Raw genomic sequence first — 14279 nt, 5'->3', positions numbered from 1 at the left:
TTTGATAAATAGAATTTTTTAACTTTACAAAAGGGATTAAGAAGTCACCACATATCCTTAAATGATATTTTAAAAATAAAAAATAAAGCAAATGGTAACTTTTAATCCTACTTATAATATTAAAAACCTCTATTGTATTTGTACCAAATAATAACCGATTATCTTTATATATATATTGCCACATAATTTATACCACTTTTACAATCCTAATCTATTTTTAAAATTTAAATCTTAGTTTTACTTTTATATTTTCAGAAATTAAGTTACACAATTTTTCAAACAAATACTTCATTAATAAAATCAAGAACTCCAGCCTAAATAATGAAACCAAAAACGGAAAACTACACCTCAAATCAACAGGCTTTCTCTATACACTTGGTCCTACGTGTTAGAATTCTGATTTGAAATCTTCAATAAAACATCTAAAGCAAGAATATGAGAAATACTAGGAAAAGCATAGTCCCAAACAAAAGGGTTTGCAAAACATAAGGTCGTCATAGCTAACAAATGAGCAGCCTCATTTGCCAATTACACAAAACAAAAACAATATTTCATAAACAAAGGTAATATCACTCAGATGCTTTGAGAACAATTAATCAATGGTAAAAATATCATGGAGATCCCTATACTAAGAATCAAATTGCATTTTGTCCCATTTACTTAAAATATGGTTAAATTAGCCCATATATGTCATATCAAAAAGCTATTCGATCCTTCCGTTAAAAAATTCATTCATTTCTACTGTAATGCATGGTTGTTGAAACTGAACTGAACTAGTTGGTTTACTAGTTTAAACTAAAGGGGAAAACTGATTGAACCGTGGACTGGATGACCATTTTTTTTTATTTTTTTGGTCATATATCCTAGCCTAAGCTGAGAAAAAAACCAACCTAGACCAGGCCCAAATCCCTTAAAATTACTAAACCCAAGTGCCCAATCCAAAATAAAACAAATAAATTAAAAATAAAATAAAAGCAATCCTAAAACTAGTAAGATAAACCAAAAAAATGTAAAAACTAAAAAGCTTTGAATGTTTGTAGCTCTCTCAATCCTTTTTCGTAAAGGATTTATACTCAACAGAATTCTTTCTTGTTTCAATTTTAGGTTTATGGAATAACCTGCTTCTATTCTCTTCGATCTTCTTAAGTCTCAAATTTTTTTTCCTGAAAATAAAAGAAAAAGTAATGATGGTAGACTGATTTTTTTGAAGATCCAAGGAAAAAGAATGATGGTTAGGAGAGACAGTTGAAAGGCTAAATAAGGCCTGTAGGTTGTTTTTATTTTTATTTTATTTAGGCCTTTAGATTGATTTTAATTTTAATTAGGAAAATATACCTATTTTAGGAGAGACAATATGAAAGCGCGCCCAGCTGGATGCACTCTCACATTCTCTCTCCAGGGTTAGGGTTATTAATTTTTTAGTGTTTTGAGTTTTTTAGGGCTTATAGTTTTTTGAAAGTGTTCATGGTTTTCGATAAAAAATGTGATAACGTGCCTTAATACACATACATTTCATATGTCATGGCAGGATAAGACAATCACTTGAGAAATCCATCTTGGGGAAATCAGGTTTTGGGGGTGACATGACTTTATACGATTAGGGGTCGAAGTCAACGTGAAGGTCCCAATTGGCGACTGTGATACGGTCATGACTTCGAGTATAACCAAGGGGCTAGATGACAGTCATTACACGATCAGGAGTTCAAGCTTTTTAGATACCCGCAAACAATACCCTATTTATACCATACATAAGATTGATGTCATAATCATACAGAAAAACTTTAGGAACTTCTGATGTAATCAACGTAATTTTTTGCTCTATTTACAAATAGCTGGTATCTTTAACCTTTCATTCTTGTTCGAAGGCTGACATCGATTTTAGCTGAAAGCCCCAAAGTTTTTTCGTATGAATACACCTTCAAACATTTATATGGCATTTATAGGGCATCATTTTCAAGTATTCAAAAAGATTGAGCATGTGGCCGCATAATGACCATCAACTGAATCCTCTGTTATATCTCAATCTATTATTTCATAATGACCGTCAATTGAGACCTCTATGTCGACTTCCACCCATGACTATAAAAAGCAAAATCACCCCATAACTAACTTTCCTAAGATAGGCTTCAGAGGTAATGATCCCATCTCGGCATGATATATGAAATGTGTGCGGCTTGTAGCGATATTGAAATGAGTCGATGAGTGAAATTCGTTATATACTACGACAGTCAAATTTGAAAATACAAAGGTATTGTTCCAATAGAGATTTTATTCTAATTGTAATAATTAATAATGTACAACACTTAAGAGGATTGTTTGTAAAAATAAATTATTTTTTATTGATGAAATTTTTATTTACATCACAATATCTATAACAAAAAATACATTGCACTCATCGTCGAAGAGAATGTATGCCGCAAGGCGATGGATGACAGTTGCGTGCAAGATTTATCCGTGGAACCAGGCGTACAATCGGAGGTGCCTCTGAAGGTGATACAGGAGTTGTATCTGGAAGTACGAGCCTGTAGACATCCTCCTCCTTGTCATTATCATCTGAATGTGAACCTCGCATGGCCCCTTAAGCAATTGTATCTTTCAGATAAGCAGCGTCATCATCTTCCTCCATGGTTGATTGCTACCCCGTCCTCGCCTCCTATTATATATCCATCACACCCGCATCTGACGGTTGCAATAATGAGCCACCCTTGTAAAACAATGATGTGCGCGGTGTTTGGGTCACTATAGGCATGTAATCGTAAGGTGCCCCAAATCCCGAGTACATTGACATCGACATCGACATCGGTATCGGCATCGATTGATTCATAGGCATGTGCATCGATGTTGTTATCGGTGGTGGTGCATACGTTGACATATTCTCAATACGAGGCTCGACATAGTCATTGGCATGGGGGTAGTATGTGTGGGACGTTGGTGCACCAAAATATGAACCTACGAGAATAGAAGAATCGGTCACGTGCGACGGTGGTTCGTAGTGCGGTGATGCTTGTGAACTATGTCAAGTAATCTTCAGTCGAATTCGCCTACTCTTTGCCTTCAGTAGTATCAAATACGACTTGTCTACGACTCTGAATCATGTTAAGTAATCATCGGCTATCGTTGTGTCTATCAAGAAAAATGGTTCGCGGGCAGGTATGGATTTCATCCTACAATCCCAAGCTTAGATATGCTACTTGTGCTTCTCCACCCAGTCTTCATCATTCTTCTCTCGCATGTTCACCTTGTATAGTTCTTTTATGACTTGTGATGACAGTGGAATTCTTTGCCTATACCCGAATTGGCGGTGGCGGTGCATTTCCACCGTCTCGTACACTACCAACGACACCTTCTTGTCCCACATCTTTCAGTTGTCCAACATTTCTGGTGAGATGCAAGATATGATCTCGGGGTCAGCATATGACATCCATTCAAACTAAAAATCATAAATTGTAAATATCGTTACTAACTGAATTTTTTAACGAATCATTGCATAGTTAATATAAGTTTGAAAAGGATAGAACATTAACCTCGGTTCTGAGTATTGATCTAACAACAACCTAACGTTTTCCAACTCATCGGGTAGTCTGACGTAACTCGGCCCATGGTTCCATCTGTAAAAGCGATATATTAAGTGAAACATATATTAAATAAAAATATTTACTGTACAAACTACATATTTGTTGATAAATTATGTTTACCTCATCACCAACGGGAACATGTATGGGTCGGTGACTCTAAGACGTAGAAACAATATTTACCACCAGGCTCACAACTACAACAGCAACAAGCAGTCACCGATCGACATCTTATCCAGTTGCATTGCCCGAAAAAGCTCCCGGTATAATGTTGACAACATAGCAGATACCCAACTTAGTTTTGTGTATTCACTGAAGTTTATTAGATGTAGAAGCCACCTTACGTGTACCAAAGTTCTAGATTTATTGGGCATTAAAATGTCCCTGATTAACTTCATGATGAATGCTCATGCATACTACTGTATGACCTCATTCGTTGTGTCATCGGAAAGCTTATTGAAATTTTTTTCCAACCAATTGATTGATATCCGACCACCTTCGAACCTATTCAGGACCTTCCCCAACATTGTCGTAAAGAGGTCCACTTCCCCGGAATGATCGTTAATCCCGTGATGACTTACCCATCCACTAGCAGACCGAGCTGTAATGTTACGTCCTTGAGTGTGATTGTACACTCGCCGCATGAATGGTGGAAAGTGTGTGTTTCGGGCCTCTATCTTTCCACCAATGCACTGATTAATGTGAGATCGATTTTGAAGCCCCTTTGCATGCGAGACGCATGCAAGATTCCAACCTCTTACAGGTACCCACGAATTTTAGGGATCGGAGGCTCCCCTGTATTATGCATGAACGCCTTCAGCACACAATCGTTCGTTTATTTAAAAACACAAAAATGTTATTTAGATTTATCAAAAAAATTAACATAATTAAAAATAACAAAAATTTAAAAATTAAAAATAACAAAAATTAAAAAATTAAAAATAACGAATTACCATTTTGGGTCCAAAAATATGGTTACCGTCGAAGCGAATTAAAGGGGCATCCATTCTTAAGAAACTGATTTGAACGAATAATAAAATACAGTATAATTTAAAAAATATTATTTTTAAATGAAAATATAAATAAATTTTAAATAAAAAGCTTGAGAGGGTTTGAGAGAGTTAATAGAGTTTAAGAGAATGATGTGAATGAAAAAAATTTAAAGGGTATTTATAGGGTTAAAAAAAGTTGCTATTAGGGGTTTTAATTTAGGCGCTTTCACATTCTCTCTCCTAAAACAGACCTATTTTCCTAATTAAAATTAAAATCAGCTTAATTGCTTACAAAAAATATAAAAATGGCCTAAAGGCCTTATTTAGCCAATTTGAAAGGGCTAATTTTTAGAAATATGCTGAAAAAAATTATTTGAAAAAGTAGGGTTTTTTTTTAATTTATTGATCTATGCTATTTTTGGAGAGATAGAAAGAAAAACGCATCCTACAAAACGTTTTCAATCACGTTGGTTGAAAATACGTCCTACAAAATGTGTTTTTACTAAAAATTGATAACTTAACCTTTTTTGGTTAGGTGGTTAAATGTTAATACTTTTATCCTTGAATTTCAAATTTGATTATTCTCCTAATCATATTTGTATTTGTATTCCACGAGTTTGAAGCTTTTTTAATTAATATATTTGACACATTAGCTCTTTTGGTTAGATGACTAGATAACCGTGATTTCATTCTTAAGTCCAAGTTCAATTTCTCTTATAAGTATTTTAAAATGTATTTTTATTTCATGTTATTTCAAACTTTTTTAATTAATATTTATAATTAATAAATATATTGTTTTCAAGTTCTTTTATTTTAATTAATAACTCTTTTATTTATAAAATCAAATAATTATTTCAAATATCATTATTATTTCAAATAAGTAAAATATTTCAAACATCATTATTTTCATCTATATTATGGATATGATATTTCAAATATTTTGATATGTGAAATATTTCAAATATCATTATGTTTTTATGTAAAATATTTCAAATACACATACAAACATATATAATATGTCAATTTACTACACTCATGATATAGATTGAAAAATAAATATTACACATAAAAATTATATTTACTAAAAATAATGATATTTGCAATAATTTGCTTGATTTTATAAATAGAAGAGTTATTAATTAAAAGATGAATTAAATATAAAAAATTAAAAACAATATATTTATTAATTATAAACATTAATTAAAAATAAAAAAGCTTGAAACAACATAAAATAAAAATACATATTAAAATGTTTATAAGCGAAATCAAGTTTAGGAATTTAAGATGAAATCACAATTATCTAACCATCTAACCAAAAGAGCTAATGTGTTAAAAATATTAATTAAAAAAAAAAGCTTAAAAACAACATGAAATGAAAAATAAAAATGTGAGTAGAAGAGAAATCGAACTCAGGACTGAAAGACAAAAACATTAGCATTTAACTATCTGACCAAAAAAACTAAAATGCTAACTTTTAGTGAAAACACATCTTTTAGGACGCGATTTTAGATGATGTGGCTAAAAGCATGTTCTGTAATATGTATTTTCATTTCTCTCTAAAAACAACATAGATTAATAAATTTCAAAAATTTAAAACATAGTTTCTCAAATTAATTTTTTTAAGCATATACATATAAATTATCCCATTTGAAATAGGAAATTTTTTGAAGGAAGAACGAGGGTCAATTTCATAGGAATACGGGAAGGAATAAAGCTTTAGGGTGAGTTTGGATGGGCGGTGCGTTTACCTGCGGTTAGTGTAAAAACAGCGGTGGCGGTGAGATTAGATACTGTAGCGTGAAACAAAAAGTAAGCTAAACACACCGCACCCAATTGCTTATCCAAACTCACCCTTAGTTTTTTAGCTTTCATCTCATGCTGTCTTTGGAACCATAAACACTAGTTGGCATCCATTTAATTGGTTCTCTTATTGAGTTTCATTGCAACTGTTACTTTTATATTAATTGATAAAAAGTATTTTATAGTTTATTAAAAAAATATTACATCTGAATTTTTTTTTATTTTTGAAACTAGTTGAATCAACAATTAGATTGGGTCGGTTTAATCATGGTTAGATTCTAAAAACATTATCATTAAACGACGACGTGATTAAATGAGTAAATAGGCAAATACTAAAAAATATTTAAAAGAATAAAAATTCTAAAATAATTTTTTTAATAATCATTTGAAAAACCACTTAAGATGAACTTAAATAAATGATTATTTATGTTATTTTTAAATAATTATTAAAAATATAATATATAAAATTAAATTAAAATTATTAAAATAATTAAAAATATTTAAATATTCATCTTAATTTTAAATAAATAACCACAAATAAAATAATCCCTGCAAAACCACAAATCCAAAATAATAGATTCTATAATTGATTTTGAATGAACAGTATTTATATTTTACACCATTTATTTTGATCATATTCCTTAAATGTTTATTATTTTTGTTGAAATTCGTAACATATTTTCTCATATTGGTCTATTTAATAATGGACAAGATGCTGGGCAAATAAAAAGTCACTTCCATTAAATTTTACATTATTCTTTTAGTTATTTAGCATTTCAATTTTTATATTTATAGTAATTCATCGTAATAATTATTAAACATCTGATAAATTGTAATTCGATGAAGATAATTAATTTATAATTCAAATATCTGTTTAGCATATATTACAACTACTTAATGATAAATATAAATAAATATTTTAACATAATAAATAATTTATATTTTAATCTAGCACAATGCAGTATGACGTAGTACATGTGAGCCAGCGTAGCATTCATTTCGAAGCAACAGATGCAAAGCGACAAAAAATAAGTGAGCCCACCTTTGATCATGGCTGACGACACTTGATCAATTAATCATGCCATGTTGATTTATTCCAACTATCTTTTCTACCATTCACGCATCGTTGGCAAGAATAAATCTCTACCATGCATACATCATGATTTGAACTAGCAACGTGAGTGGTGAAGTGAACACTAATCAATAATAGAGTCCTTTAATTAAGTGGAAAAATCAATTGTATATGTTTTGCAGAAAAGAAGTGAGAATAAGAAAATCATTCTACTCTATATAGAGACATCTCAGTTTTCTAAAACAAAATTACAAGTACAAATAATATATTAGAATCAATAAGATTGATAATAAGAATATATTTGAACTTAAAATAGAAAAAAATTACGAATGGAGTCTACACAGATTTAAATAAAAATCTAAAAATTTATACATAATTTATACCAAATAAAACTTGAACATAAAATCTCAAAGTGAAAAAGAAAAGAAATATTCCCCTTTTATCAAATAAAATGATTCTTTCTTTCTTTCCTTTTCTTCCTTTTATGGGATTGCTGTAACTTGTAGAGATGAGTATGGAACTTGATCCATGGATCCTATTCATGGAGCAGTTAAGCTTATAAGTTTTTGTTATGTTTGTCTTAAAAGCCTGATATTATGAACAAGAAAAGAAACTAATCATTGTCATAATTGCTTTCACGAATTGGAATGTGGCCTTTCACCCACTCAGCCGTCGATGACTGTTGCATTCATGCAATCAAGCTCTATTTCAAATATCTCATATATATTCATGAATTTGTGGAATTGGACTTTAATCCTTGTGTCATCCTTTGTCGTAGGAAAGACTACACCTCCATTGGACATTGCAATTTGACTTTGTCCATTTTGACTTAAATGCTTATGTCATCCTCTGCCACAGGAAAACTCCTATGAAAAATTAAGGCCAAAAATATTGAACTAACATTGGGATCTTCCCCCTTTGTGTGAAGGAAAGCAATTTTTTGAGTGCTAAAAGAAGGGTTTTAAGTTCTGCTTATACCAATGAGTTCCTTACCGTTCAACCAATTCACTAAAAATGCTGATGAGAAAATCAGCACATCTTTCCCAATGAGAACACATATATATATATATATATATATATATACATCATCTGATAAAGTTAAGAAGCTATAATCGATAGGAAAAAAGGTAAAATCAAGTTTCACAATTATGCAGTGCCTTCAACCAGTTTGTTCAATTTCTTGGTTCTCAACCTCTCAGCATAGGCCTCGCTCCCTTGGCATTCATATCTGCATTTAAGAGGCATGATAAATTGAGGACGTCACCATTTTTATTTTCTTTTTAATGACAATAACAGAGTTACAATAGACTCACTTGGGCTGTGAAGATAACAAAGGGCTCAGGGTTTCTACAAGTTTAACAGCTTCTTCCTCAGTATGCACTATTTGATTGAAGCAAAAGTATCGTCCGATGGTAGATGAATCTTCGAAAGCTCGAATATGAACGTCAGCTAAAAACTTCACATCCACAACAGCTAGAACTCCGTTTTCAAACATTTCAGCAGCTCCTGTTTCAGATTGAAATAAAACATAATTGCAGACATGGTATTGTTTCAGACGGAGTTCTTAGCTTATTTGCATATTTTATACCTTTAAGATAGGACATGGTTGAACAAGGATTTTGCTGTGCAACAGCAGGGCCAACAACTAGTCCAGCATTCACAGAAACCATGTTAAGCATTCGATCCATAGCAAGAGCCCAGGCAGCCTGCTCGGAGAGTGTTTTAGCAAGGGCATACCACAACTGCACATCACAGTAGATACATAATAATTATGTAAGATGTATGCAATTATTTGGCTACTCAATAGGAGCTGGGAAAAATATGGGTTCAAATTTCAAGGGTTTCATTTTGCTAACCTTCATTTTGCGGCAGAAATCTTGATCACTCCAACACCTCTCATCTACATCTGTCTGTGAACAAATGTTTTCTCTCCAAATAGCTGCAGTTAAGGAAGAAGTGAATACAATTTTCTGCATGCTATCTGTTTGTGCGCAGGCCTCAACTACATTGATTGCTCCCCTCACTTCCAAATCCACAATTAGATCCTGCCCCCCATATGAACCACGTTAATAAATTCCAGCCAGGGTAAGAAAAATAAGGGAATTTGGTCTTGACTTACATCATAACCATCTGGACAGTCTAAACAACAGAACAAAGCAGAGCAACCCTTCAAAGCAACAAGAATGCTATGGTAATCCAGAGTATCCACACTAAAAACTGATAATCTCTCCTCCACTCTTTCCATTTCCTTAATTTTCTTCACTATATCTGTCTCTGATCCTTAACATCAGAAAACAAGTTTCAAAACAAAAAGAAACAAACTCAAAGAAAGAAATCACCAATAACAGACAAAGAAGAAGAAGAAAAAGGGGGGGGGGGGGTTAGCAGTTACCCTTTATCTGAATAGCTGCATGAACTGTGTAACCTCTATTCAACAGTCCTTTGAGAATCCAAAACCCCACATAGGTAGATGCATCAAGAACACAAGCTGCTGGCTTTTCGTGATCCATTTTGGTTGTTGTTGTAGCTTTTGCACAAAGTAGTTTCTTTGGCCTTTTTATTTCTTCTTTATTTGGTTTCTTGTTGTAATCAGCTTCCTTATATAGAAGTTAAAAGGATAATTTGAAGGTGAGATGAGTACTTAAAGGAGGACGAGTTGGTGAACAATTTTGCAACACGTTCCCATCTACTTTCCGTGGCATCTACTAACAGTAACATTATTGCATTTATTTTTTGGGCAAAATACAATTAAAAACCTTTTTTTTTTCAATATTTATCGAAATGGGTCCGGTAAATGATTATTTACCAGAATGGGCCATTTTCCCCGAAAACGCGTTCACGTCAGCGCGATGTCAGGGTACGTGATAGGAAAACGCGTCCTCAAGGGCGCGCTTTGTCCACGTGGACAGAATGCACGCTGACGTGGACGCGTTTTGTTGCCACGTCAGCGCGTCCTAGGGATGCGTTTCCCCCGCACGTGAACAGTGCCAACGGTCATTTTTTTGACTGTTGGTGCCCCCCAACGGTAAAAAAAAACTATAAAAACCATCCACCCCTTATTTTTTTCACAAATTAATCATTTCTCAATTATTTTCTCAATTTCGTCTCAATTTCCTCTCAAATTGCTCTCAATTTCCTTCCAAAATTTTCTCAAATCCTTATTTAATCTCAATTTGCTCTCAGTTTCCTCTTAAATTTCTCTTAAATCCCTATTTTTAATTTTTTTTAAAAAAATTTAATTTTTTTAAAATTTTTTTAAATCGTAAAAATTTGTACGAATTTAGCAATGGCCGGAGAATTGATTTATCTTGATAAGAAGCACATATCCATCGAACAAATGAAAATGGTAAGTGTTAAATTTATTTTTTAAATATTATTTAAGATTTTTTTATTTATGCATTTTTAAATAATTATTAATTTATTATTTGTTATAAAAGTCTGTAGATCGGATATTGGAATGCTATATCCGGAATATGCATGGTCCTCCATCACCGTTGGTAGAGAATTATCTGCGGGAAGCGAGTTTTTGGCACGTGACGACGGTAGGCCGGGGATGCAAGTTGGACCTGAAACTTATCAGTGCGTTGTTTGAGAGGTGGAGACCCGAGACGCACACATTCCATCTTCCATGTGAAGAGTGCACAATCACTTTGGAAAATGTCAATCTGCAATTGGGATTGCCGGTGGACAGGTACCCAGTCACCGGGTCTGTTCAATCTGGCGATTGGGGAGCGGTGTGCTACGAGCTTTTGGGCGCTATTCCGGAGAAAATTAACGGAGGTTGGATCGAGATGGGCTGGTTACGAGACACATTCCTGGATCCGGATGATGATTCAACCGAAGTAGAAAGAATCCGATATGCTCAGGCATACATTCTTTAGATAATTGGAGGTTATCTGATGTCGGACTTATCACGAAACCTCGTACATCTAAGATGGCTGCTGAAACTCATTGATTTTAGAGCAGCTGGTGAATTGAGTTGGGGTCTGCCGTGTTGGCAACATTATATCGGGAGATGTGCAGGGCGACGCGACCGAGTAAAGCGAAAATCGGAGGTTGCCTGTCACTACTGCAGTCATGGGCACGGTTTCACTTTCCATTTTTACGTCCTCGAGTGGACCACCCATATACATTCCCACTCATAACGAGGTAAACTTTACATTAGATTTTACAATTATTACGTAGATTTTTAAAAATAATAGTATGCTAAAAATTTATTTAATTAGGTGGAACCATCCGACAAGTTATGCTCGATTACCTACCTCTCTTGAAGATATACGGCTTCTATTAGACCAACAGTCGGAAACACATGTAAGTATTAAATAAAATTGATATTTCCATCATGAGCTAGTCGATTGGTATTTAGTATTTAGTATTATGTATTATGTATATAACTAATATTTCCATCATGTTCATATAGTTTCAATGGACGCCATACGAGGATTCGACAATTCGAGCAGTAATTTCGTATGAGTACCTCCAAAATCCAAACGTTTGGCACGTGAAAGTTACGTTGATCAACTATGTGACCGTGGAGATGCACCAGTCAGATAGAGTGTTACGGCAATTTGGATGTAGACAACCGATTCCCGTGGCACCTGAGGTGTTTGATGATCAGCACAAAATCGACCTACGACAATTGCATACGGATTGGCCGAGATTCTGATCCTACTACATCCAAATGTGGGAAGATCGGTATGATTATATACCTACTCGGGAACCGATCATCGTTCCGGAGATAGCGTGCGTGCCGGAATACATGCCATGGTTTAGGATCCATGGCAAGCCATATTTACTGTCGACAGAAGAGAGGCAGCGGTAATTACGTGTCCAAAAGGAACGACGTGGGCCTTTAAATCCAAGACAAAAGGACGACGACGCAGGCCCATCAATGAGGCCCAAACATTCACCCGGCCCATCATCAGCGGCCATTCAATCACCAGGCCCAACGAGAGCACCGACACAGTCACCCGACCCAACTGTTCAACCAATGACACAGCCTTTTCAGATGATGCCAGGTACGTATCCTAGCCCTTTTATGTATCCTAACCCTTATATATTTTCTTTTCCCAGTCCTATGGCAGGTTGGAGTCCATGGCCTGGTTCATCTCCATTTTCCATTGCACCGAGTGGACCGCCGATGTATAGGCCAGCATCGCACGAGGGATCGCAAGAGGGGACGTCGAGGAGCTCTTCTTTTTACCAATCTCCATCAGCGTATGGGTTTCAAACAGCTTCGCCGTTAGTGATGCAAACACCTCCACAGTCACTATTATATCAAGGTGGCTCATCGTCCCAACACCGACAACTAGATACCCTACCGGAGGAACCAGAATCCCCGCCAGAGTAACTACAACCCCCACCGAAAGCTAGACAAAGGAGGAATTCAACAGATAATCATGACTACCGCCATGTGGCAATTGAATTCTATAGAGTACACGTAGATTGATTATTACTTAAAATAGAGATTATTTGATGTAATAAAATAGAGATTTATTTGAGTTATTACTTAAAAACCCTAAACTAATTTATTAAAAATTTATAAATTTATAATTTATAATTAAATTTATAATTTAATTGACAAACCCTTACAAAACCCCTAACCCTAACCTTTAACTTAAAAAACCAAAACCCTAACAAAAACCCTAGCCCTAACCCTAACCCTTAACTTAAAAACCCTAACCCTAACACTAACCCTAACTCTAACCCTTAACTTAAAAACCCTTAACTTAAAAACACCAAAACCCTAACAAAAACCTTAGCCCTAACCCTAACCCTAACTCTAACCCTAACCCTAATCTGATATAATTTTATAATTTTACTAACAATTAATGCAATTAATAATTAATAATTTAACTAACAAAATGTTAGATTTTACAAAATGTTTTGACTGGTACTAACAATAATTTGATATAATTTGATAATTTTACTAACAATTAATACAATTAATTAATAATTTTACTAACAAAATGTTAGATTTTACAAAATGTTTTGATTGGTACAAAAAAAATAATTTGATATAGTTTTAATAACAATTAGTTTTAATTTTAATAAAAATATAATTTTAATAACCCGGGCTCAGTTCTCAGATTTTTCCTGCCAGCTCGGACAAAATCTCAGGCCCATATTACCGCCCGGGCCGAGCCCGAGCCTAGGAAGCGGGCTGAAAACTTTTTTTTGCGCCCTCCCGAACCCGGCCCGGCCCATGGACACCTCTACGGCCTAAACCCTAATTTAATTTATTTTTTCTTAAAAAATAATTAACATGAAAACTAATCCAATTTTAAAAAATTTATAATTAATTTAATTGACAAACCTTAAACTTAGAGGTGTTCATGGGGCGGGCGGCTTGGCACGGCCCGATGGCCTGCCTGAAATATGGGGAGGGTTCGGGTAATAATATAAGCCCGAATTATGGGTTTGGGTAAAAAAGCCAGGTCCGTTTAGAAAACGGGTCGGGCCTCGGGCACCACTTTTTTGGCCCGAGCCCGGCCCGACCCCAATATTTAATAAATAAATACATATTCTTTATTTTTTAATTTTAAAATATTTTAAAAATACTTATTTTTTTATTTTTTTATTTTAAAAATAATTTTTTCGGTGTTCATTAAAAAATGGGTCAGGCCAGGCTCGGGCTTATCAATTTTTTCCCGGGCCGGGCCTAGACAAAATTTTAGGCCCATATTTTGGCCCGACCCAGCCCAGCCCATGAACACCCCTAAACCTTAAACTATAATCTCTTATACTTTAATTCTTAACCCTAAAACACTAAACCCTAAAAGTGCAGGCAAAACGTGTCCTTGAGGGAGCGTTTTGCTTACGTGTACATAAAACGCGTCCTTA

At 34.2% G+C, this 14279-nt stretch overlaps 2 protein-coding genes across 2 annotated transcripts; one reads left to right on the top strand and one right to left on the bottom strand.

Moving 5' to 3' along the window:
- Window positions 1-8140: 8140 nt before the first annotated feature.
- Window positions 8141-10023, bottom strand: LOC105791004 (cinnamoyl-CoA reductase-like SNL6). Its single transcript, XM_012618854.2, has 6 exons — window positions 9829-10023; window positions 9556-9716; window positions 9293-9481; window positions 9025-9178; window positions 8750-8942; window positions 8141-8664 (listed from the first exon to the last, which is right to left on the bottom strand). Exons 1-6 carry the CDS (start codon window positions 9944-9946, stop codon window positions 8583-8585), a joined length of 897 nt encoding a protein of 298 aa, XP_012474308.1. The 5' UTR covers window positions 9947-10023; the 3' UTR covers window positions 8141-8582.
- Window positions 10024-10636: 613 nt separating this feature from the next.
- On the top strand, window positions 10637-12827 carry LOC128042847 (protein MAIN-LIKE 1-like). Its single transcript, XM_052634101.1, has 4 exons — window positions 10637-10782; window positions 10874-11585; window positions 11663-11747; window positions 11857-12827. Exons 2-4 carry the CDS (start codon window positions 11452-11454, stop codon window positions 12100-12102), a joined length of 465 nt encoding a protein of 154 aa, XP_052490061.1. The 5' UTR covers window positions 10637-10782; window positions 10874-11451; the 3' UTR covers window positions 12103-12827.
- Window positions 12828-14279: the final 1452 nt, after the last annotated feature.

Source organism: Gossypium raimondii, chromosome 8 (assembly GCF_025698545.1).
Source record: "Gossypium raimondii isolate GPD5lz chromosome 8, ASM2569854v1, whole genome shotgun sequence".
Lineage (NCBI taxonomy): Eukaryota > Viridiplantae > Streptophyta > Magnoliopsida > Malvales > Malvaceae > Gossypium > Gossypium raimondii.
Note: the sequence above shows the minus strand (reverse complement) of the source record. Positions and strands in the feature narration are given on the sequence as shown.